The sequence below is a fragment of the Mesoplodon densirostris genome, chromosome 16, assembly GCF_025265405.1.
Source record: "Mesoplodon densirostris isolate mMesDen1 chromosome 16, mMesDen1 primary haplotype, whole genome shotgun sequence".
Lineage (NCBI taxonomy): Eukaryota > Metazoa > Chordata > Mammalia > Artiodactyla > Ziphiidae > Mesoplodon > Mesoplodon densirostris.
Window position 1 is genome coordinate 65,422,467 of NC_082676.1, and position 23,400 is coordinate 65,445,866.

The 23,400-nt window shown below is 61.9% G+C and overlaps 2 protein-coding genes across 22 annotated transcripts in view; one reads left to right on the forward strand and one right to left on the reverse strand.

Annotated features, from left to right (window-relative positions):
* Positions 1–22,739, forward strand: part of PKD1 (polycystin 1, transient receptor potential channel interacting) — a 48,162-nt gene extending 25,423 nt beyond the window's left edge. The window contains exons 15-46 of one of the 4 annotated variants that reach the window (XM_060079107.1): positions 197–3,816; positions 4,045–4,194; positions 5,646–5,789; positions 5,878–6,157; positions 6,230–6,443; positions 6,527–6,698; positions 7,013–7,165; positions 7,905–8,049; positions 8,259–8,879; positions 9,144–9,300; positions 9,476–9,728; positions 9,832–10,027; positions 11,578–11,748; positions 11,828–11,971; positions 12,067–12,277; positions 12,377–12,503; positions 13,570–13,686; positions 13,768–13,817; positions 14,028–14,212; positions 14,296–14,389; positions 17,293–17,405; positions 17,487–17,689; positions 17,765–17,959; positions 18,371–18,510; positions 18,936–19,048; positions 19,298–19,445; positions 19,571–19,696; positions 19,953–20,127; positions 20,228–20,518; positions 20,592–20,726; positions 20,801–21,106; positions 21,202–22,739. In XM_060079107.1, coding sequence (XP_059935090.1) covers positions 197–3,816; positions 4,045–4,194; positions 5,646–5,789; positions 5,878–6,157; positions 6,230–6,443; positions 6,527–6,698; positions 7,013–7,165; positions 7,905–8,049; positions 8,259–8,879; positions 9,144–9,300; positions 9,476–9,728; positions 9,832–10,027; positions 11,578–11,748; positions 11,828–11,971; positions 12,067–12,277; positions 12,377–12,503; positions 13,570–13,686; positions 13,768–13,817; positions 14,028–14,212; positions 14,296–14,389; positions 17,293–17,405; positions 17,487–17,689; positions 17,765–17,959; positions 18,371–18,510; positions 18,936–19,048; positions 19,298–19,445; positions 19,571–19,696; positions 19,953–20,127; positions 20,228–20,518; positions 20,592–20,726; positions 20,801–21,106; positions 21,202–21,675 — 9,623 coding nt within the window. In that variant the 3' untranslated portion in view covers positions 21,676–22,739. The other 3 variants (XM_060079108.1, XM_060079109.1, XM_060079110.1) reach the window with 3 other exon arrangements.
* A 10-nt stretch (positions 22,740–22,749) lies between these two features.
* Positions 22,750–23,400, reverse strand: part of TSC2 (TSC complex subunit 2) — a 37,954-nt gene continuing 37,303 nt past the window's right edge. For all 18 annotated transcript variants that reach the window (XM_060079130.1, XM_060079129.1, XM_060079114.1 and 15 more), the window contains 2 exons: positions 23,274–23,372; positions 22,750–23,124 (listed from right to left, as the gene is read on the reverse strand). In XM_060079130.1, coding sequence (XP_059935113.1) covers positions 22,954–23,124; positions 23,274–23,372 — 270 coding nt within the window. In that variant the 3' untranslated portion in view covers positions 22,750–22,953. The remainder of the gene's footprint in view (positions 23,125–23,273; positions 23,373–23,400) is intronic.

The window sequence follows — 23,400 nt, forward strand, 5'->3', positions numbered from 1 at the left end:
CCTGCGACTCGCCCTGTGCTGAGAGCACCTTGGCCTGGGTCCAAGGGCGTTCTCTGTTCACGTTAGAACTGGGGCCCTGCTTTGCTCCTCACCCCCACCCCAGGCCCCTGCCCGCAGCACAGGGTTAGGAGGGGTTCTGCTGAGTAGGTGGTGGCGGTGGCCCCGGCCCCTTACCCATTCTGGGCCTGTCTGCCAGGTGAATACAACCTGACCCTGCTCGTGTCCAGTACCTTCGAGAACCTGACGCAGCAGGTGCCTGTGAGTGTGCGTGCCACTCTGCCCACCGTGGCCGTGGCCACGGGCAGCCGGGTCCTGGTGGCTGGCTGGCCTGTCACCTTCTTCCCGCACCCGCTTCCCTCGCCCGGGGGTGTCCTGTACACATGGGACTTCGGGGATGGCTCCCCAGCTGTAACACAGCCCCAGCCAGAGGTCAACCACACGTTTGCCTCGAGGGGCGCTTACCACATCCGACTGGAGGTCAACAACACGGTGAGCAGTACAGTGGCGAGCATCAGTGTCCGTGTCTTCGAGGAGCTCCGTGGCCTGACCGTGAGCCTGAGCCCAGCCGTGGAGCAGGGTGCACCCGTGGTGGTCAGCGCCACCCTGGATTCGGGTGACAACGTCACATGGACTTTCGACATGGGGGACGGCACAGTGCTCGTGGGCCCTGAGGCCACGGTAGAGCACGTCTACCTGCGGGCGCAGAACTGCACAGTGACCGTGGGTGCGTCCAGCCCCACTGGAAACCTGGCCCGGAGCCTGCCCATACAGGTCTTCGTCCTGGAGGTGCTGTGGATCGACCCTACGGCCTGCATCCCCACCCAGCCCCACGCCCAGCTCAGAGCCCACGTCACCGGGGACCCTACCAACTACATCTTCGACTGGACCTTCGGGGACGGCTCGTCCAACACGACCGTCCGGGGAGACCCGACAGTGATGCACAATTTCACACATAGCGGTACATTCCCCCTGGCGCTGGTCCTGTCGAGCCACGTGAACAAGGCGCATTACTTCAGCAGCATCTGCGTGGAGCCTGAGGTGGGCAACATCACCGTGCGGCCCGAGAGGCAGTTCGTGCGGGTCGGGGACGCAGCCCGGCTAGTTGCCTGTGCCTGGCCCCCATTCCCCTACCGCTACACCTGGGACTTCGGCACCGAGGACGCCGCTGCCCGCGTCGGGGGCCCCGAGGCCACATTCACCTACTGGGACTCAGGTTCCTACCTGGTGACGGTCACCGTGTCCAACAACATCTCAGCCGCCAACGACTCGGCACTCGTGGAGGTGCAGGAGCCTGTGGATCTCACAGGCATCAGGGTCAATGGCTCCCATGTGCTGGAGCTGCAGCAGCCCTACCTGTTCTCTGCTGTGGGACGTGGGCACCCCGCCACCTACCTGTGGGAGCTGGGGGATGGCAGGCGGCTCCAGGGCCCTGCGGTCACCCACGCCTATAGCAGCACAGGCTGCTTCCCCGTCAGGGTGTCCGGTTGGAACGAGGTGAGCCGTGGGGAGGCCCAGCTGAATGTCACCGTGCAGCGGCGTGTGCGGGGGCTTAGTGTCAACGCCAGCCGCACAGTGGTACCCCTGAACGGCAGCGTGAGCTTCAGCACCTCCCTGGAGGCGGGCAGTGATGTGCACTACTCCTGGGTCCTCTGTGACCGCTGCACACCCATCCCTGGGGGCCCCACCATCTCCTACACCTTCCGGTCTGTCGGCACCTTCAACATCATTGTCACAGCTGAGAATGAGGTGGGCGCAGCCCAGGACAGTATCTTCATCTATGTCCTGCAGCACATCGAGGGGCTGCAGGTGGTGGGCGGCGGCGGTAGCTGCTGCTTCCCCACCAACCGCACGCTGCAGCTGCAGGCCACAGTCAGGGATGGCACCAACATCTCCTATAGCTGGACCGCTCAGCGGGACAGTGGCCTGGCCCTGGCTGGCAGCGGCAAAGCCTTCTCGCTCACCGTGCTCGAGGCTGGCACCTACCACGTCCAGCTGCGGGCCACCAACATGCTGGGCAGCGCCTTAGCCAACCGCACTGTGAACTTTGTGGAGCCTGTGGGGTGGCTGGCCGCCGCCGCCTCCCCAAACCCAGTGGCTGTCAATGCAAGTGTCACCCTCCGTGCTGAGCTGGCTGGTGGCAGTGGCATCACTTACACCTGGTCCCTGGAGGAAGGGCTGGGCTGGGAGACCTCAGAGCCATCCACCACCCACACCTTTCCCAGCCCTGGCCTGCACCTGGTCACAGTCACGGCCAAGAACCAACTGGGCTCAGCCAACGCCAGCGTTGAGGTGGCTGTGCAGGTGCCTGTCAGTGGCCTCAGCATCAGGGCCGGTGAACTGGACTGCAGCTTTGTGGTGGCCAGTTCCACCGTGCCTTTCTGGGGGCAGCTGGCCTCGGGCACCAACGTGAGCTGGTGCTGGGCCGTGCCAGGTGGCAGCAGGCATGGCCAGCACATTGCCGTTGTCCTCCCAGACGCTGGCACCTTTTCCATTCAGCTCAACGCCTCCAATGCGGTCAGCTGGGTCGTGGCCACACACAACCTCACGGTGGAGGAGCCCATCGTGGGCCTGGTGCTATGGGCCAGCAGGAAGGTGGTGGAGCCCGGGCAGCTGGTTCACTTTCAGATCCTGCTGGCCGCCGGCTCGGCCGTCAGCTTCCACCTACAGGTCAGCGGGGCTGGCCCCGAGGTGCTCCCTGGGCCCCACTTCTCCCGCAGCTTCCCCCGGCTCGGGGACTACACGGTGAGCATCCAGGCTGAGAACCATGTAAGCCGGGTGCAGGCGCAGGTGCGTGTCTCGGTGCTGGAGGCCGTGGGTGGGCTCCAGGTGCCCGACTGCTGTGAGCCGGCCATCGCCACGGGCGCCGAGAGGAACTTCACGGCCCGGGTGCAGCGGGGTTCCCGTGTTGCCTACGCGTGGTACTTCTCGCTGCAAAAGGTCCAGGGGGACTCGCTGGTCATCCTGTCGGGTCGCGATGTCACCTATACCCCCGTGGCCGCGGGGCAGTTGGAGATACACGTGCGAGCCTTCAATGAGCTGGGCGGCGTGAACCACACGCTCATGGTTGAGGTCCAGGACATCATTCAGCACGTGGCGCTGCACAGCAGCCGCTGCTTCACCAACCGCTCGGCCCACTTCGAGGCTGCTACGAGCCCCAGCCCCCGGCGTGTGGCCTACCACTGGGACTTTGGGGACGGGGCCCTGGCAGAGAACACGGAGGTTCCCTGGGCGGCTCACTCCTACCTGCAGCCTGGGGACTACCGTGTGGAGGTGAACGCCTCCAACCTGGTGAGCTTCTTTGTGGCGCAGACCACGGTCACCGTCCACGTGCTGGCCTGCAGGGAGCCCGAGGTGGATGTGGCCCTGCCCCCGCAGGTACTTATGCGGCGCTCCCAGCGCAACTACCTGGAGGCCCATGTCGACCTGCGCGACTGCGTCACGTACCAGACTGAGTACCGCTGGGAGGTGTACCGTGCCACCAGCTGCCAGCGGCCTGGGCGCATGGCCCGGGTGACCCTGCCCAGTGTGGATGTGAGCCGGCCCCAGCTGGTGGTGCCACGGATGGTGCTGCCTGTGGGCCACTACTGCTTTGTGTTCGTCGTGTCATTTGGGGACACACCGCTGGCACGGAGCATCCAGGCCAATGTGACAGTGGCCCCTGAGCGCCTGGTGCCCATTGTCGAGGGTGGCTCCTACCGTGTGTGGTCGGACTCTCAAGACCTGGTGCTGGATGGGAGCAAGTCCTATGACCCCAACCTGGAGGACGGTGACCAGACGCCACTCAGCTTCCACTGGGCCTGCGTGGCCTCGACGCAGGTCAGCCACATGGCGGGGCAGTCGTCCTCCTGATCCCCCTTAGGTCGTTTGTGTGAATGAGGCTGGCAGGCTCTTGGGTCCGCTTGATATGTCTGAGTGCCTGGTGGGCTCGATCCCAGCAGGGGGAGGGGTCTTCCCAGCCGTCCCCGGGCCAGTCTCTAATTGGATGCAGGCCTAGGGTCTCACCCCCGTGCACCCCCCCAACCCCGGCCCTGTTACGGACTGCAGAGTGAGACTGGCGGGTGTGCGCTGAACTTCGGGCCCCGTGGGAGCAGCGTGGTCACCATCCCCCGGGAGCGTCTGCAAGCCGGTGTGGAGTACACCTTCAACCTGACCGTATGGAAGGCAGGCCGCAAGGAGGAGGTCACCAACCAGACGGTGGGTGCTGCCCTGGCCCAGGCCTGGGTGGAGCTACTGGCCCCCAGGGTTGGGGGGGACTGCCAGAGAGGCTGAGTGCACAGGGTCCCTGCCCGTACTTAGTACCGAGTACCCTTTTTTTTTTTTTTTAATTATCTTTGGCTGCATTGGGTCTTTGTTGCCATGCGTGAGCTTTCTCTAGTTGCGGTGCGCAGGTTTCTCATTGTGGTGGCTTCCCTTGTTGCGGAGCACAGGCTCTAGACACGTGGGCTTCAGTAGTTGTGGCACACGGGCTCAGTAGTTGTGGCTCACAGGCTCTAGATAGAGCACAGGCTCAGTAGTTGAGGCACATGGGCTTAGCTGCTCCGCGGCATGTGGGATCTTCCTGGGCCAGGGCCCGAACCCGTGTCCTCTGCATTGGCAGGCAGATTCTTAACCACTGCGCCACCAGGGAAGTCCCCCAGCACCCATTTTTAAGGTTTTTTTTGTTTTTTTGTTTTAGTGCTTCTAGAAGCTATTGGTTTTAAGTCATTATTACTCTTGATGCTAATTCTACTTAACAAGATGCTCCTCTGGCATTGCTTTATCCCAAAAAGGCCATAGCTGTGCACAAAGCTTAGAGGTACAGCACAGGCCCTAGTGGTTTGTGAGAAATTCACTGTCCCCGCAGCACTGAAGACCAACAGCGAGGAGACACGTCCCTTCCCCAGAGCATGGTGTCCCCTCCCTGAATGGGGAGGGCCTGTTCTTTCCTGTGTGTGGAGCACTCTCTCTCTCCCAACCTAAGCCGCCAGGTGGTCAGGACCACGTATGCTTGGCACCATGGCACCACTCCTGCTGCTGTAACAGGAATGGGTGCATCAGGCCCTGCTGGTGCCCTGGATGGGGTGTCCGTCCCCCGTGCCAGGTTTCTGCCCGGAGTGACTGTCTGGGGCTGTCTGATGTGGGCCCCGCCCCCAGGGCAGAGAGCAGTGGGAGGCTCAGATGGGGCTGCGCTGAGCTATGCTTGTCCTCACGCGGACACTCGTCCATCCATACCTTCATGCCTCTGTTTATCCGTTTGTGGCCGAGCACCTGTCGAGTGCCTGCTGTGTGCCAGGCCCAAGATCGGCCCGGGGTGCTGCAGAAAATAAGCCCATCGTGGTCTGCGCTTCATTAAATTCCCTCCTCCCCCTATCCTCCTCCCTTGTCTCTCGCCAATCCTAGGAGTCACAAAACGACATAAATATCCTGGGTGAGGGCTGAGCTCATGGCCCCACAGAACCTGGGCTTTGGACTGACTTAGGAGTTGGCTGGGTCTGAGAGGAGCAGGTGGGAGGATGGCAGGGGCAGGGGCCCTGCTCTTCCATGGGTTTCACTACCACCCACCACACGGGGCAGACTCAAGGGTCTGGACCTCAGGAGCAGAGCCCCAGTCTGGAGGCTCCTGGCCAGGGTGGGCATGCCTCTCTCTAATCCTGCCCGGCCTCCAGGTGCTGATCCGGAGTGGCCGGGTACCCATCGTGTCCTTGGAGTGTGTGTCCTGCAAGGCGCAGGCGGTGTACGCAGTGAGCCGCAGCTCCTACGTGTACCTGGAGGGCCGCTGTGACAACTGCGGCGGGGGCTCCGAGCGCGGGGTGAGCAGGGGGCCCCGGGTGGGGACCAAAGGTGGGGGGCCTGGGGGAGACCCGCCCCTGAGCACCTGCGATCTGGGTGCCCCCTCAGCTCTGGGCCGCGCGCAGCTTTAGCAATGAGACACTGGTGCTGGACGAGACAACCACGTCCACGGGCAGTGCGGGCATGCGGCTGGTGGTGCGGCGCGGCGTGCTGCGGGACGGCGAGGGCTACACATTTACGCTCACGGTGCTGGGCCGCTCGGGCCAGGAGCAGGGCTGTGCCTCCATCCATCTCGCCCCGAACCGCCCTCCACTGGGGGGCTCCTGCCGCCTCTTCCCGCTCGAGGCCGTGCGCGCCCTCACCACCAAGGTGCACTTCGAGTGTGTGGGTGAGTACGGCCATGGGGCCCTGGTGATGGGGGGCACGTGGGGACCCCGCTGATGCCCTGGGGGGCCCACAGGCTGGCAGGACGAGGAGGACGCGGGTGCTCCACTGGTGTACGCCCTGCTGCTGCGGCGCTGTCGCCAGGGCCACTGCGAGGAGTTCTGTGTCTACAAGGGCAGCCTCTCCACCTATGGGGCCGTGTTGCCGCCTGGCTTTGCGCCCCACTTTGTGGTGGGCCTGGCTGTGGTTGTGCAGGACCAGCTGGGTGCTGCCGTGGTCGCCCTCAACAGGTGAGCCTGTGCCCGTGAAACAGGGCCTGGCCGGGGGTGGGAGGGGGGCCCGCCACCTGTTCATCCACAGCCTCTGCCCACAGGTCTCTGGCCATCACCCTGCCAGAGCCCCCCAGAGAGTCCCCCGACGGCCTCCCAGATCTCACGCCCTGGCTGTACAGCCTCACAGAGAGCACGCTGCCTGGGCTGCTGCGCCAGGCCGACCCCCAGCACGTCATCGAGTACTCACTGGCCCTCATCGCTGTGCTCAATGAGGTCAGTGCGGCCGAGGAGCCCCTCCTGCACTGGCCTCTGTGCTGAGGGTGGCCCAGACCCCCTCTCCTGACCAGGGCCTCGGCACCACTCCTGCTCCCAGCAGCACCCACTTGCGGGGCCCTCCCCAGTGCCAGGCTGCCTCCTCCTCGTGCCCTTAGCCCCCACGTGGGGTCCTGGGGAATGCCCCTTTGGCCCTTGACACAGGGCTCGAGTCGCCACTGGTGTTAGCCAGCGGCCGAGATGCCTGCCCTTGGCTGGCCTGCACTCTGGGCGGGGCTGCCCATCTCCTGCTGATGGCTCCCCTGTGCCTGCAGTACGAGCAGGCCCTGGCCATGGCGGCAGAGTCAGACCCCAGGCGGCAGCTGCGCGCCCAGATACGCAAGAACATCACTGAGACCCTGGTCTCCCTGCGGGTCAACACCGTGGACGACATCCAGCAGGTTGCGGCCGCCCTGGCCCAGTGCACGGTAGGATGAGACACAGGCCCTGCGGCAGCCCTGGACCCCCAACCCTGACGACCCGAGAGCTCCTTTCCTAGCCAAGTCTGTGTGTCCACGTGCCTGTTCTCAGCTGTCCCAGTGTGAGCCACGGGTGCCCCCCAGGGTGACCCTGCAGGGGTCCAGGGCACAAGGCCCAGGTGTGGGGGTGGGCGAGGCTGTTCTGTGCTCTTACCTGTGGGCCTGTGGTTACACCTGACCCTGCCACCCTCGCCTAGGACTCAGCAACCGGGTAGGGCTGGGCTCTGTCTTGACGGCGGGGGGGACTGTGCTCAGGGTGGCAGGGGATTGCTGCCCAGGCCTTGTGGAGGAGAAGGGAGGGGAAGCTCTTCTGGGTGGGGGTCGCCCTGTCTGTGACATGGCTTACTTGGCTGTGTGCGTGGCCGGAGTGGCCAGTGGGGCCACGTTACCTTGAACTCTGCCTGTGTGTGGGGAAGAGCCACTGAAGGGCTCCTGGCAGAGATGCCCATGGGTGTAGCCGTGTTTGGCATGGATTTTCCAGCTGCAACATGAAAGGTGGTTTGGAACGGCTCCACAGAGGTGGGGAGGCCGCTGTCACAGAGACTGCTCCAAGAACACAGCGAGCATGACGGAGCCAAGCTGGGCTGAGGGGCAGAAGTGGCAGGGGGAGCTGCTGCTGAGTGGCCCCCACCTGGCCTGGGTCAGCTGGGCTGGAGTGGGGCTGGACATGGTGATGGGCTCCCTGCAGGTGTCCAGCTGGGAATTCGTGTGCCGCTCGTGCCTGAAGAAGACACTGCACAAGCTAGAGGGCATGATGCGCATCCTGCAGGCTGAGACCGCTGCGGGCACCGGGACGCCCACTGCCATTGCCGACAGCATCCTCAACATCACAGGTGTGGGCGCCTGCTGCTCCCTGGACCTCTCCCCCACCTCTACCTCCCTTCTAATCTCTGCCCCCCACCAGACCTCTCCCCGCAACCTCTCCCCCAACCTCTCCGCCACCTATCCCCCCACCAGACCTCTCCCCCAACCGGGCCTCTCCCCCCGACCTTTCCCCATGACCCCTCCCCCCACTTCTCCCCTTAATCTCTCCTATCCGTAGGCGACCTCATCCACCTGGCCACCTTGGACGTGCAGGGCCCACAGCCCTCGGAGCTGGGGGCAGAGCCGCCGTCGCTACTGGTGGCGTCCAGGGCCTACCAGCTCTCATCAGCCCTCATGGGCATCCTCATGCGCTCCCGTGTGCTCAACGAGGAGCCCCTGACCCTGGCGGGTGAAGAGATAGTGGCACAGGGCAAGCGCTCGGATCCACTGAGTCTGTTGTGCCAGGGCGACGCCTCGGGCCCTGGCTGCCATTTCTCCATTCCTGCAGCCTTCAGCGGGGCCCTGTCCAACCTCAGTGATGTGGTGCAACTCATCCTCCTTGTCGACTCCAACCCCTTCCCCTTTGGCTACATCAGCAACTACACTGTCTCCACCAAGGTGGCGTCCATGGCTTTCCAGACACAGGCCGGCACCCAGATCCCCATTGGGCAGCTGGCCTCAGAGCGCGCCATCACCGTGAAGGTGCCCAACAACTCAGACCAGGCTGCCCAGGGTCACCGCATCCCTGCTGGCTCCGCCATCGTCCAGCCCCAGGCCTCAGTCAGTGTCGTGGTCACCCCCGAGAACAGCAACCCCGAGGCTGGGCTTCACCTGCAGCTTACTTTCATGGTGCTGAACGGTGCGTGGCATGGTGGGGCCCTCGGTGGGCGGCCTCCTCTTCCCTCCTGTGGCCCAGCCTGTGTGGGGCAGTGGGGTGGCCAGGTGAACAGGTATTTCTCATGGGCACCCCCAACTCGTGGCCTTTGGTAAAGTCTCCTGCTTCGTGGAGCCCTGGGGGCCTCACTGGAGGGCAGCGGGGCAGCTGGGGAGGGCTTCCGGGGTTGTCCCCTGGGGTGTGTGAGCTGCCCGGGCAGGGGTCTGAGCCTGCACATGCCACCTGCAGAGCACTACCTGCCGGAGGAGCCTGAGCCCTACCTGGCCGCCTACCTGCACGCTATGCCCTGGCCCAATGAGCACAACTGCTCCGCCAGCAGGAGGATCAGCCCGGAGGTCCTGGCAGGCAATGATCACAGGCCTTACACCTTCTTCATCGCCCCGGGGTGAGCACGTCCTGCCCTGGACCTGGGAGCAGTGGGACTTGTTGGCGGGGTGGGGCTGGTCTCTGAGGGCAGGTGGACATGATCGGATCCGTACGTGCCAGGGCCCGAGGGCTCCCCATGGGGTTTGGGGAGCGGGCCAGGCCAGGTCTGGCCATGATACCCCCAATTCTCCCAGGACCAGAGATCTGGGCGCGAGCTACTACCTGAACCTGACCAGCCACTTCCGATGGTCAGCACTGGAGGTGTCCGTGGGTCTGTACACGTCCCTCTGCCAGTACTTCAGCGAGAAGGAGATGGCATGGCGGACGGAGGGCCTTGTGCCCCTAGAGGAGACCTCGCCCAGCCAGGCTGTGTGCCTCACCCGCCACCTCACTGCCTTCGGTGCCAGTCTCTTTGTGCCTCCCAGCCATGTCCACTTCATCTTCCCCGTGAGTGGTGCTGCATCCTTGGACTGCTGGGGAGCCCCGGCTCCGCCCTGAGCAGGTGAGGGCTGGGCTGCGCCCCTGGGGCCTGATGGCTCTGTCTCCCTAGGAGCCAGCCTCAAGTGTGAACTACATCGTCCTGCTGACGTGCACTGTGTGCCTGGTGACCTACGCGGTCACGGCTGTGATCCTGCGTAAGCTGGACCAGCTGGACGTCAGCCGGGTCCGCGTCATCCCGTTCTGCGGGAAGGGGGGTCGCTTCAAGTATGAGATCCTGGTCAAGACCGGCTGGGGCCGGGGCTCAGGTGAGGGGGGCCGCCTTCCTGATGGGGACTCTTGTAATAGAGGGGTGGCTTCCAGCAGGGGTTTGGGTCACCATGGCTATGCCAGGCAGCAGCTCGTTCATCTGCACAGCGACCTGTGGGCACGCAGTGGGCTCGTAGTCCCTGTGGGCAGCTGCTGACGTGCGCAGCCGGGTGGAACAGCCTGACGATTGGTGTGGGAAATGATTATTAAATGGTAATAAGTCGTCCTGGTGAAAAGATTGTTTTCAAGACATCAAAATCTCTTGAATTTTGGTTAAAAATGTGGAAAGAAACGTGATGATGTGGAGTTAGTACAGTGTAACAAAGCGTTAGACGCTGAGAACTAAAGTGCCTTATTTCTTTGTGGGAAACTTACCAAGAGTAGTTTGAGCAGCGCTTGCCTTCTCATCTGTAATTGCCACCTGAGGGGGCATCTTTGTGCCTCGGCCAGCGGACACTTTGCTGCCGACCTCTTGTCGTGCTCTCCTCACCGTGAAGTACCTCTGAGAGTTCTTTCCACGTGAAGTTTTTGCCGGCATCCATTGCTATGTGACGTCTTCATCCTTTTTGTCACAACCATTGCTCTCACTCATGTTGGTGAGTTTGCTGTCATCAACGGCCTCTCCAGAGCCCCTGGGGCAGCGACAGTGGCCCCGTGGTCGGCTGTTTCTTTAGTCGTGTGTTTGCCTTTGATGCAAAGTTCGCTTCCTTGGTATCATTTTTCATTTCTTTGCTGTGCTTTCATCTTTGTCACCGGGTTCTCTCTTTTATTTTTTTAATTTTTTTTGGCTGCGTTGGGTCTTCGTTGCTGCTTGCGCAGGCTTTGTCTAGTTGAAGTGAGCGGGGGTCTACTCTTCATTGCAGTGGGTGGGCTTCTTTCTCACTGTGGTGGCTTCTCTTGTGGAGCATGGGCTCTAGGTGTGCAGGCTTCAGTAGTTGCAGCACGCGGGCTCAGTAGTTGTGGCACACGGGCTTAGTTGCTCCATGGCATGTGGGATCTTCCTGGCCCAGGGCTCAAACCTGTGTCCTCTGCATTGGCAGGTGGATTCTCAACTACTGCGCCACCAAGGAAGTCCCTCTCTTTTATTTTTAGTTTTTAAATTTTTTTCTGGTCCTCTGCGTTGATGACGCACTTTTATAAAACGTCGTGTAGGTTTATCACTGGGGACATGGGGCAACACTGCTGTGCACTTGGTGGTCCGTGAGGGGACTGAGAGGTGTATGGTGACTGGTCACCAGCAGCCTCTGGGAGAGGTGACGTCACCCATCAGGACATGCATCCCTTGTGTAGCGGACTGAAGACTGGCAGCCACCTTCACGTTCCACGCTGTTACTCGCAGTTAAGGCACCACCACAACTGGCATTTGAATTGTGTCACTGGGGGCCATTCATTTAATGGTTTGAGGCGACTGAGATCCGTTTGTATTAGAGCCGCAGGGCGAGGGCTGCCTGTGCCTGTCAAAGGAAGGTTGTCAGGGCAGACTCGCCCGGGGTCAGTGTCTGGTGGGCGGCAAACCCAGAGTCCTGCCCCCTGTCCCTCCATCCTCCAGGGACCACAGCTCATGTGGGCATCATGCTGTACGGGGCGGACAGCCGCAGCGGCCACCGGCACCTGGATGGGGATGGAGCCTTCCACCGCAATAGCCTGGACATCTTCCAGATTGCCACCCCACACAGCCTGGGCAGTGTGTGGAAGATCCGTGTGTGGCATGACAACAAAGGTCTGGGGGCCCCGCTGCTGCCGCCCCCACCCCGCTGCTGCCCACCCAGCCCTGACTGCCCTGCCCCTCCCCTCTGCAGGGCTGAGCCCCGCCTGGTTCCTGCAGCACGTCATCGTCAGGGACCTGCAGAATGCCCGCAGCACCTTCTTCCTGGTCAACGACTGGCTGTCAGTGGAGACAGAGGCCAACGGGGGCCTGGTGGAGAAGGAGGTGCTGGCGGCAAGTAAGGCCCTGCCCCGGTGGCGGGCCATAGGGTGGGGGTGGGGGGCTGGGGCGCCTGGCCCTGGGATCTCCTGAAGCCCTCCTGTCCCCGCCCAGGTGATGTGGCCCTGCAGCGGTTCCAGCGCCTCCTGGTGGCCGAACTGCAGCGCGGCTTCTTTGACAAACATGTCTGGCTCTCCATGTGGGACCGGCCACCTCGGAGCCGCTTTACACGTGTCCAGCGAGCCACGTGCTGCGTCCTCCTCATCTGCCTCTTCCTGGGTGCCAACGCCGTGTGGTACGGTGCCGTGGGAGATGCTACCTACAGGTGGGTGCTGTGGGGGTCAGCATGCCCTCCCTCTGCCCAACCCCCAACCCCTCCTGCCCCACCCCCCAAGCCGGCCCCATCTCTCCTCTCCTGCCACAGTGTGGGGCCTGCGTCCAGTCTGATCCCACTGAGCATCGACACCATCGCCGTCGGCCTGGTGTCCAGCCTGGTTGTCTACCCCATCTACCTGGCCATCCTGTTCCTCTTCCGGATGTCCCGGAGCAAGGTGGGTGGGGCTCCTGGAGCATGGGCATGGCTGCCCCTGCTGAGGGCTGTGCTGTTCAGTATGGCAGCCAGAGAGGGGTCAGGAGCCAGGGGAGAGATGCAGGGTGTCAGGATCAGGAGTGAACAGGGGTCACTGCTGACACCACGGAAGCAAACAGGACTGGCTAGGGAACTGGCTGATGCCCATGTCTCATAAGAAGGGGTCATACACCATGACAAGTGGCATTTCCCCCAGGAACCCAGAATGAACATCCTTAGCTGTATGTGGCTGGGTTTTTCTGAGGGGGGGCGGAGGGGGGCGGTTTAATTTTTGGCCATGCCACAGGGCATGCAGGATCTTAGTTTCCCGAATAGGGATCAAACCCACGCCCTCTGCAGTGGAAGCACGGAGTCCTAACCAGTAGACTGCCAGGGAATTTCCCATATGTGGCTGTTTTTATACGTGTGTGTGTGTGTGTGTGTGTGTGTGTGTGTATTTTTTTCTTTTTGGCTGCGTTGGGTCTTCATTGCTGTGCATAGGCTTTCTCTAGTTGCAGCGAATGGGGGCTACTCTTCGTTTTGGTCCATGGGCTTCTCATGGCAGTGGCTTCTCTTGTTGCGGAGCATGGGCTCTAGGCGTGCAAGCTTCAGTAGTTGTGGCACGCGGGCTCAGTAGTTGTGGCTCATGGGCTCTAGAGCACAGGCTCAGTAGTTGTGGTGCACAGGCTTAGTTGCTCTGAGGCATGTGGGATCTTCCCGGACCAGGGATTGAACCCGTGTCCCCTGCATTGGCAGGCGGATTCTTAACCACTGTGCCACCAGGGAAGTCCCTGGCTGTTTATATTTAAGTTGATTAAAATTAGATAAAATGAAAACTTCAGCTTCTCCATTATACCAGCCACACTTCAGGTGTTCTGTATTGGCATGTGGCGAGTGGTTCCTGTGATGGACAGTGTAGGTGTAGAATGTGTGCATCTAGAACATTCTCCAGGACATCACTGCTCTAGACTCTGCCTGCCAGGAGCGAGCATGCCTCCCCACAGCAGGGGCCCAAGCTGCCTCCCACTGACCGCCTGCCTCTCCTGCAGGTGGCCGGGGGCCCAAGCCCCACACCAGCAGGGCCGCAGGCGCTGGACATGGACAGCTACCTGGACTCATCTGTGCTGGACAGCTCCATACTTGCCTTCCCGGGACTCGGTGCTGAGGTGCGGGCTCCCCAGGGCCTGCCCGGATGGGGTCGTGTTCTGGGCAGCCTGGAATCAGGTTTCCTCTGTGCTTCTCAACAGGCCTTTGCTGGACAAATGAAACACGACTTATTTGTGGAGGATTCTAAAAGGTGGGGGTCCCTAGAGGAAGCGTGAGCCGTTTCTCCTGTAGGTCAGCTGCGCCTCGCATGTGCCGCGTCACGTGTCCTCGTCCGTGTGTCGTGGGGCTGTCCCGGGAGTGTTTGCTCAGCAGCCCCGCATGTCCATGTGTGACGGGACTTGGGTTGGGTATGTGTGCAGACGCGTCTTCCGGGCTCCCCTTGCTGACCTGTCGCCTGCAGCCTGGTGTGCTGGCCATCCAGCGAAGGCACCCTCAGTTGGCCAGACTTGCTGAGTGACCCGTCCGTCATGGGCAGCACCCTGCAGCGGCTGGCCCGGGGCCGGATGGGCCGCACGCCGGGCCCAGAGGATGACAGTCTCTCCCTGGTCAGCCCCTCCTCACCTGCCAAATACTTCTCAGCTTCAGGTGGGTGAGCAGGGGTGGGGAGGGTGGTGTCCCCCAGCTCCCCCCAGGAAGGCTCCAGGGCTGACACATTTTGCTCCCTCCAGATGAAGACCTGATCCGGCAGATCCTGGCCGAAGGGGCTGGCAGCCTGGCCCCCACCCAGGACACTCAAGGAGAAACGGACCTGCTCGCTGGCCTGTGAGTGCCCAGCTCCTGCGGGTCGTGGGTAGCAGGGAGCCCAGCCAAGTAACCCTGCTCCCTGTCTGGGCCTGCCCTCGTGCTGTCCAGCCAGTGTGGGGCTGGGGCGAAGTTGTTAGGCCTCAGAATCCCTCATCTGTTGAAAGACCTCGTGGGGACACCAGGGCCCAGCCAGTGTTCCCTTTAGGGTGGCAGGAGGGAGGGATGTTTGAGTAACAAAACGTCACCAGTGTGAGGCTGGCAGGACCTGCCGTGACGCGGGGTCGTTGCAGGCTTTTAAATAGCTAATGTTTTTCCTTTCGACACTATTTCAATTTCATGGTTTTTCTTCTCTTTTCTTTTTTTTTGGCCGCACGGTGGGGCTTGTGGGATCTTAGTTCTCTGACCAGGGATTGAACCTGGGCCCTGGCAGTGAAAGTGCTGAGTCCTAACCACTGGACCGCCAGGGAATTCCCTTCAGTTTTATGTTTTTAAGAATGTCTCAACTTCTTGGCTGGTTTCCAATTTAGTAACAAAGATTCACATAGAATTATCTCATACCTCTTTTCTCATCTGTATCTATTTTAATATCCATATTTCCATTCCTTTTAACTCTTCTAATTTTCAAGCATCCAACAATTACTGAGATACACAAACTTTCCCAGAACACAGAGAAAAAGGTAAAGCTTCTCAATTCGTTTAACGAAGACAGATAACCATGCCATGATGGAATTTTAATGAAGGAATTGCCAATCAATTTGGAAACCTATGCTATGAGGAAGCCCTGATAGTAATTAGCAGCTGACCACCCCACCATCTCCAGCCCAGAGCCCTCCCTGACACCCAGGTCCAGACATCCACCTGTCAGTAAGCAACTTCTCCACATGAGTGTCCAGGGCAGCACAGACTCGCACAGCAACACGAGATGTCTCAGGAAAGGGCAGGTGCACTCTTGGACTGACCAAGACAAAACTCTTGGATTCATTCTTGATTCTTCTCTTTTGAAGTACTTCCTCACACGAGCCTTTAACAGATGCTGTCTGCTACTTTCCAGATTCGGAATCTGACCTTCTCTTCACCTGCCCTTGTACCTTCCATCCAAACATCATCCTCTGCCTGGACCATTCCAAGGTTGACTCAGCAGAGTCCTGTTCCTCCCTTACAGCTCACCTTCCTTCTCCCTGCAGCAGACCCTGCCACTGCCCTCCTGGGGTGGGGAGGGGGGCACATTGGTACGGGCTGTTGGTGGGAGGCCTCAGCTCTTCCCCATCTGGACCTCAGCACTAGGCTGCTTGAGCGTCCTCACAACATGGCGACCAAAGTGAGTGGTCCAGGAGAACGAGGTGGAAGCCATAGTGTCCTTTGTGGCCCAGCCCCTTATTCACACACAGTCATTTCCACAGTATCCTCTTGGTTAGGAGGAAAGCATCACTGGGGCCATCCCGCAGGTGGCCTGCTGCACAGTCCTCATGATGCTCCCCCAACCACACCTGATCTGGCCCCACCCCCTCCCTGTCCCTCTCCTGCCACCTCCGTCACCCACTTCCTTTGGCTATGGCTTCCCTTGCTCTTCTGTCCTCATCTTTTATATTTGCTGCTCCCTCTGTCTGGAGGGTTCTTCCCAAGACAGGAGCCTCATGTTCTACTTCCTTCAGGTCTCCTCTCAGATACTTCCTGATCAGAGCCTTCCTTCCTGCCCCGTGTAAATAATGTAAAAGGCATGGGAATGTGGGCGCGTGCTCGTGCAGGGCAGAAACAGGCCTCTGTCTCCATGTCCTCCCCTGCTTCGCTTATGCTTTCTCTCTGCTTCCCCCACCAGCACGTGCACATGACACGCACACGGACTGTGCTCTTGTCTCTCAGTGCGTAGAGCAGGGCCTGGCATCTAGTTAGGGAACGTCATGCTGGTTGTGACCGAAGGAATCAGTGAACCCAATCAGACATAGCCTTTGCTCTCCTGCACCTTAGAGTCAAGTGTCAAACTCTATGTATTCTAGCTGAACCACTGATCCCAATACGACTTGTTTCTATCTGCATGTAAAATATAAACACACGTAGAGAAAAAGGACTAGAAATAACTATTAACACTACTGTTCCTTGCATGATGGAAATCTACTTTCTACAAATAATTTATGCTACTTTTATAATCAGAAAAGTCCATTTCAAGAAAAAATTGTGTCCTGTGTATTCATGTCTGTTCTCTCTGGGCTGTCCCACCTCCAGAAGCCATAATGCCTTTTATTCCCTGGGAGATGCACAAAACCAGAAAGGTTCGCCACCACTCAGCAGCAGGCATGTCTGGAGGCCCATTCTCTTCAGGGCACAGCTGTGCAGACCCGCCGCTAAGTGTGTGCACTTTGTCCCCAGTTCGTGGCTGTCACCATCTTGCTTCCCTCTTTTCTTTCTCCCTCTCTCTCCTCTCTGCTCCGGCTCCCGTAGCTGCCCTCTCTCTGTAGCAGCTCTGGAGCCCGGAAAGTCAGGTCGGGTGGCGCCGGGAGAGACAGGCAGCTCGGCATGTGAAAGATACACGTACGTTTCCTTGTCCAGAAGCCGGTCTTGGGTTTCGTGTACAGGGAGGCCTGGTTTGCTGGCATAGAGATCAGGCTGGGGGACAAGGCTGGAGGCTGGATGGTGACGCTGTGGGGGGCGATGGCTGCTGGAGCGGTGGCAGGACGGAGGGGCAACAGGTCACAGCGATGTGAGGTGAGGACCGGGTCCCCGAGGAGGTGACCTGGTCCCTCCCCAGAGTGACCAGTGCTGTTCTGGCCTCCAGCACCATCTCTACCTGGCTTGTGGCAGTGTCCTCTCTCTCCATGGACCAGGAGAAGGGAATGCACAGGCCCAGAGAGGTGGGCTGGCCGCGCCTTGGGTGGCATGTGGGCCAACAGGTGAGTGCTGGCTGCTCCCCTCTGCCTGTGCCTCAGGTGCAGTGCCCCTGGTGAGAGGAATCAGACGCTGATGCTGCCAGGGGAGAGGGGGCTGCCCAGCCCGAGCCTGACATGGGAACAGCCCCAGCCGGCAGAGTTGTCCAGGACAGGTGCGCTCCCGAGTCCCCAGGTTGGCCCTCCCCACCCCTTCCTCTGCGCTGCTGGTGACCTGTCTGTGTCTGCCTCCCCAGGGCTGGTGGAGGGTCTGCGGAAGCGACTGCTGCCGGCCTGGTGTGCGCCCCTGGCCCACGGGCTCAGCCTGCTCCTGGTGGCTGTGGCCGTGGGGGTGTCAGGGTGGGTCGGCGCTGGCTTCCCCCCCAGCGTGTCTGTCATGTGGCTCCTCTCAAGCAGCTCCAGCTTCCTGGCTTCGTTCCTCTGCTGGGAGCCACTCAAGGTAAGTGGGATGCAGGGGGGCCAGGCTGCCAGCCTCTGGCACCCACGGGCCCCTCTGATGCCAGCCCTGGTCCAGGTCCTGCTGGAAGCTCTGTATTTCTCGCTGGTGGCCAAGCGGCTGCACCCTGATGAGGATGATACGCTGGTGGAAAGCCCGGCAGTGACGCCCGTGAGCGAGCGTGTACCCCGCGTGCGGCCGCCCCACGGCTTTGCGCTCTTCCTGGCAAAGGAGGAAGCCCGAAAGGTTAAGAGGCTGCACAGGATGCTGAGGGTGAGCTCAGGCCACGCAGCCAGCGCCTGCCCTGCCTCTCTGGCCTCCTGGCCAGGGCAGCATCTTCCAGGAGGTCCTGCCTTTCTCAAAAACCTCACCTGCACCCTCTTTCTGACCACCAAAGGCCCTTTAGCAGGTGGTATAGGGCTCTGCAGCCCCCGCCCCAACTCCCTCCCATCACCTCCTGGCCCATCCTGCCCAACTCAAATGCCTGCTCCTTCCTGGCCTCACTGGGCCCTGGTGCGGCTCCTTGGCCTTCACGGACCACGTCTGCCCCCAGGCCTGGCTCTTAGCACAAGGCCCCCTGGCTGTGGGCACTTTGCTGCCCAGCGTCCGGAAGCCCTGCTCTGTCACGGGTGGGGCGGGGGGCAGGCTGGGTTCGGCTGACTCCGGGTCATCCCTGCCCCCCAGGGCCTTCTGGTATACATGTTCTTCCTGCTGGTGACGCTGCTGGCCAACTATGGGGACACCTCGTGCCACGACCATGCCTACCGCCTGCAGAGTGCCATCAAGCAGGAGCTGGACAGCCAGGCCTTCCTGGCCATCACCCGGTATGGACGCCCCGATATTCAGGCACAGGTCTGTCTTCTTGGCCAGGGTGGTGCTGATGCTGACCAGGGTCCACCTTGATCCCACCCTTGGTCCAACCCAGCCCCTAGGAGATATTGGGAAGTGTACCTCGATACATTTTCGGTTGTCAGAACTGGAGTGGGTGTTGCTGACAATGGGTAGAGACCACAGATACTGCTCAACACCCTACGTGACCAGGACAGCCCCACAATAGTGTTACTGGCTCCTGAGTGTCAGGAAGCCCAGGCTGAGGAACCAGGTTGTGCCTCGTCCCCTGGGGTAGCACTGGCCGCCTCCCCCTGGCTGGGCCGGGACTGCAGTAGCAATGCTGTCTGGGCCTCTTGACCTCTGGTGGGGGCACCGGAAGCTGAAGGATGGAGCATGTGACTCTGTCTGGTGTGGTCAGGTCTGATGAGTTCTGGCCGTGGATGTCCCACGTGCTGCTCCCCTACATCCACGGGAACCCGTCCAGACCAGAGCTGGGGCCCCCACGACTGCGGCAGGTGCGGCTACAGGAAGGTGAGCTGGGGAGGGGCACCCTGGCACTTACCCATCCTTTTTTCCAAAGAGAAGTCTTTGGCCAGGGTCTGGTTCCAACTTCCTTAGCTGGGTGACCTCAGTGTCTCGATGTGTAGGTGAGACAGTGACATCTGTCTTCTGGGTTGCTGGGAGGGTTCGGTGAGGTCCCATGGAGCTCAGCCTAGGAGGCTGGTGAACAGTCAGTGCTCCTGGTTTGGCCGGGCTCATTCCCCAGCCCTCTGCTTTCAGCGCTCTGCCCGGACCCGCCTGGCTCAAGGGCCCCTACGTGCTTAGCAGCCTCAGGTGGCTTCAGCACCAGCGACTACGGCATTGGCTGGGGGAGTGCTGCCCACAACGGCTCTGAGATGTGGGCCTACTCGGCGCCGGACCTGCTGGGGTGAGCACGGAGGGCAGGTCAGGGTGCCCAGGGGGCAGGGGGAGCTCCCCAGAGGAGCCCCTCGTTCCAGCCCACTCCCAGGTTCTGCATGGTGCCGGCTCTGACACTGTCCTCCTCCCTGGCAGCGTCTGGTACTGGGGCTCCTGCGCCGTGTATGACAGCGGGGGCTACGTGCAGGAGCTGGGGCCCAGCCTGGAAGAGAGCCGCGCGCAGCTGGGCTTCCTGCAGCTGCACAACTGGATCGACAACAGGTGGGCGCCCTGCCCTCAGCCCCCTCCCGACCCCCGCCCACTGTGCACATCGGTCACATCTGCGGGCCGGCTCACTCCCACGCCCAGCTTCCGCTGCTTCCGATCATCCCCTGAAGGAGCCCAGAGAGCCCGCCTGCAGCCCCACGCCTCACCCTCCCCTCAACACCTGCCCCCAAGCCTCTTCTGCGAACCCATTGGCTTCTCCTGGCGCGTCCCCTTCCTTTCCACCCCGTCTGACTCCGGGCCCTCCGCGCAGGAGCCGTGCAGTGTTCGTGGAGCTCACGCACTACAGCCCGGCGGTGGGGCTGCACGCCGCCGTCACGCTGCGCCTGGAGTTCCCGGCGGCCGGACACGCCGTAGCGGCGCTCAGCGTCCGCCCGTTCGCGCTCCGGCTCCTTAGCTCCGGCCTCTCGCTGCCGCTACTCACCTCGGTAGGCCCCGCCCCGGCCCCGCCCCGGGTCCGGATGGCCCCGCCCCGGGTCCGGATGGCCCCGCCCCGGTCCTGACCCCTCCCCGACCCCGACCCCACAGGTGAGCCTGCTGCTGTTCGCTGTGTACTTCTCTGCGGCTGAGATGCGCGCCTGGCGCAGGGAAGGGCGTGCACGCGCCACGCGGCCTGGGACCTGGGCGCGGTGGCTGCTGGTGGCGCTGACGGCGGCCGCAGCGCTGGTGCGCCTGGCCCAGCTGGGCGCCGCTGACCGCCAGTGGACCCGCTTCCTGCGTGGCCGCCCACGCCGCTTTACCAGCTTCGAGCAGGTGGCACAGTTGAGCGCCGTGGCCCGCGGCCTGACCGCCTCGCTGCTCTTCCTGCTTTTGGTCAAGGTGAGTGTTGGGCCAGTGTGCCGGGGTGAGCCGGCGCTGGCGGGGTCGGTCGGCTGACGCCCTCTGTCCACAGGCTGCCCAGCAGCTGCGCTTTGTACGCCAGTGGTCGGTTTTCGGCAAGACGCTGTGCCGGGCCCTGCCAGAGCTCGTGGGGGCGGCCTTAGGCCTGGTGGTGCTCGCCGTGGCCTACGCGCAACTGGCTGTCCTGGTAGGTGCCAGTGGGGCCATCGGAGAGGGTGGCTTAGCCCAGGCCGCGCCTCACTCATGCCACCTTCCCCACAGTTGGTCTCCTCCTGCGTGGACTCACTTCGGAGTGCTGCCCGGGCCCTCCTGGTGCTGTGCCCCGGGGCTGGGGGTCCTGCCCTGTGCCCTGCGGAGTCCTGGCGCCTGTCCCCTGTGCTGTGCACGGGGCTCTGGGCCCTGCGGCTGTGGGGTGCCCTGAGGCTGGGGGCAGTCCTCCTGCGGTGGCGGTACCACGCTCTGCGTGGGGAGCTGTACCGCCCAGCTTGGGAGCCGCAGGACTACGAGATGGTGGAACTGTTCTTGCGCCGGCTGCGCCTCTGGATGGGCTTCAGCAAAGTCAAGGAGGTGGGTACGGCCCAGTGGGGGGGAGAGGGACGCACCCTGGGCCCAGCTGAGCCCAGGGCGCAGCCGGACTGACCGAGCCCCTGTGCCGCCCCCAGTTCCGCCACAAAGTCCGCTTTGAAGGGATGGAGCCCCTGCCCTCCCGCTCATCCAGGGGCTCCAAGTCTTCTCCGGATGTGCCCCCACCCAGCGGAGGCTCCGACGCCTCCCGCCCCTCCACCTCCTCCAGCCAGCTGGATGGGCTGAGCGTGGGCTTGGGCCGGCCAGGGCCCCGAGGGGAGCCCGAGCCTGAGCCCTCCCGTCTCCAAGCCGTGTTTGAGGCCCTACTCGCCCAGTTTGACCGACTCAACCAGGCCACGGAGGATGTCTACCAGCTGGAGCAGCGGCTTCAGAGCCTGCATGGCCGCAGGAGCAGGGGGCCCACAGCCTCACCTTCTCCTAGCCCCTCCCCAGGCCTGAGGCCAGTCCTGCCCAGCAGCCTTGTCCGGGTCAGTGGAGGCGTTGGCTTGGCTACAGGCCCCAGCAGGGCATCTCTGCGGGCCAAGAACAAGATCCACCCCAGCAGCATTTAGCCCCAGGGGATCTGGGCTCATGCCTCTTCTCTGGGGTGGGCCTGTGGCTTCACTCTGGCCCCTCAGAGCCAGAGCAGACACCACTCAGTATTATTACCTTCTGCCACCCTCAAGGTTTCGGGCCAGGCAGAACAGCTGCACGCAGGTCCCCCAGAGAGCAGGCAGCATTTGTCTGTGTCTCTCTGTGGGCTTCAGCACTTTAAAGAGGCCGCGTGGCCAGCTAGGACCCAGGGTCCCCTCCCCAGTTCCCTGTGGGAGGACACAACAGTATTGGACTGAGTGCCCGGCCTCTGAGATGCTAATTTATTTCCCAAGTCCTCAGGTACAGCGGGCTGTGCCCGGCCCCACCTCCTGGGCAGACATCTCCCCCTTGCTAAGGATCCAGGCTATGGGGGATGGAACCTGCACCTCCTGTCATCCTCCCCCCTAAATTATTACCTCCTCTGTCCCCCTGCTGAGTGCATTCACCTCCAGCTGCCGCTGTGTGTCTATTGTCTGTCAGTAATTTATGTGGGGTTAAAATGTATATATTTTTGTACGTCGCTTTATTTTTCAATAGGGCCAAGGGGCCTGGTGGCTGAAACAGCCTGTGCCCACTGTCACCCACCTTGAGGGGGGGCTGGGACTGCAGAGCTGGCCTCCCTCCCCAGACACCTGCTCACACGGCTGGGGAAGCAACAGCCACTTCTTGGCTCCAAGTCTGGCCTTGGGCAGGTGCTGGGCAGAGAGGGCGGTTGGAGGGGCACAACCACCCCAGGCCATTCTTGTCACCAACATGGCCTTATTCTCCTCCCCTGCCCAGGCCTGCTGGTGGGTCTGGGTGAGGGGCAGCATCAGTGCATGGCACGGGGCCCTAGGGTGGGTAGGGGGAAAGATCTCTCCCCGGGGGCTGGCTCCCGGGCCAGGGGAGGTGAGCATGACAGTGCACGTGTGAGGCTTTCCTGAGGGCAAAGCCCCAACAGCAGCCTGGCAGGCCCCCTCCCCACTCCAGTGGGCACGGCCAAAGCTACAGCCTTGATCCCACTCCACCCAACAGACGAAGTCAAATAAATGAGTTGACTGACCGTTCCAGTGTCTGTGTCCACTCTGGTGTCTGTGTCCAAGCGCACAGGTGGGCCACACCAGCACTTTATTTGCACAAATACCACCCAGTGTGCCTCACGGGGGCAGGGAGAGTCTGGCAGCACGGCTGCTCAGGTGACAGCTGGGGGAGCCCAGGCATGTGCTCAGCATCTCAGAGAAGTCCCAGCGGGACCAGGCACCAGCCCCCGTGCAGCCTTACACGAACTCAGTGAAGTCATCCACAGAGGAGACAAGGCGCTTCCGCTGGCCTGTCTCATAGGTGGGCGTGGGCTCAGCTGGGGCTTGCGCGGGGGCCTTGGCGTGGCCGGGAGGGTGAGTCTGCATCAGGGGCAGGCTGGCGTTTGAGTAGTGGGCTTCCTCACGGATCTGAGGGAGAGGGAGCTTCGGCAGCAAGTCCAGAAGGGGTGACGCACGCTCCCCAGGCTGGATACCAGCACCCCCAGTCAGCCGTCATGTCTCTGAGGGAGCGCCCCCCACCCCCAATGCCCAGCGTGCCCACGGCCCAACCTCCCTACCCGGTGGCGGAGCCGCTTGATGTGGCGGAGCCTGGCAATCCACTTGGAGGGATAGGTGTCAGTGGGGTTGGAGCGGCTGTGGTGCACCTGTGAGGCCATCTGGGGTGGGGAGGGCAGAACAGTGAGC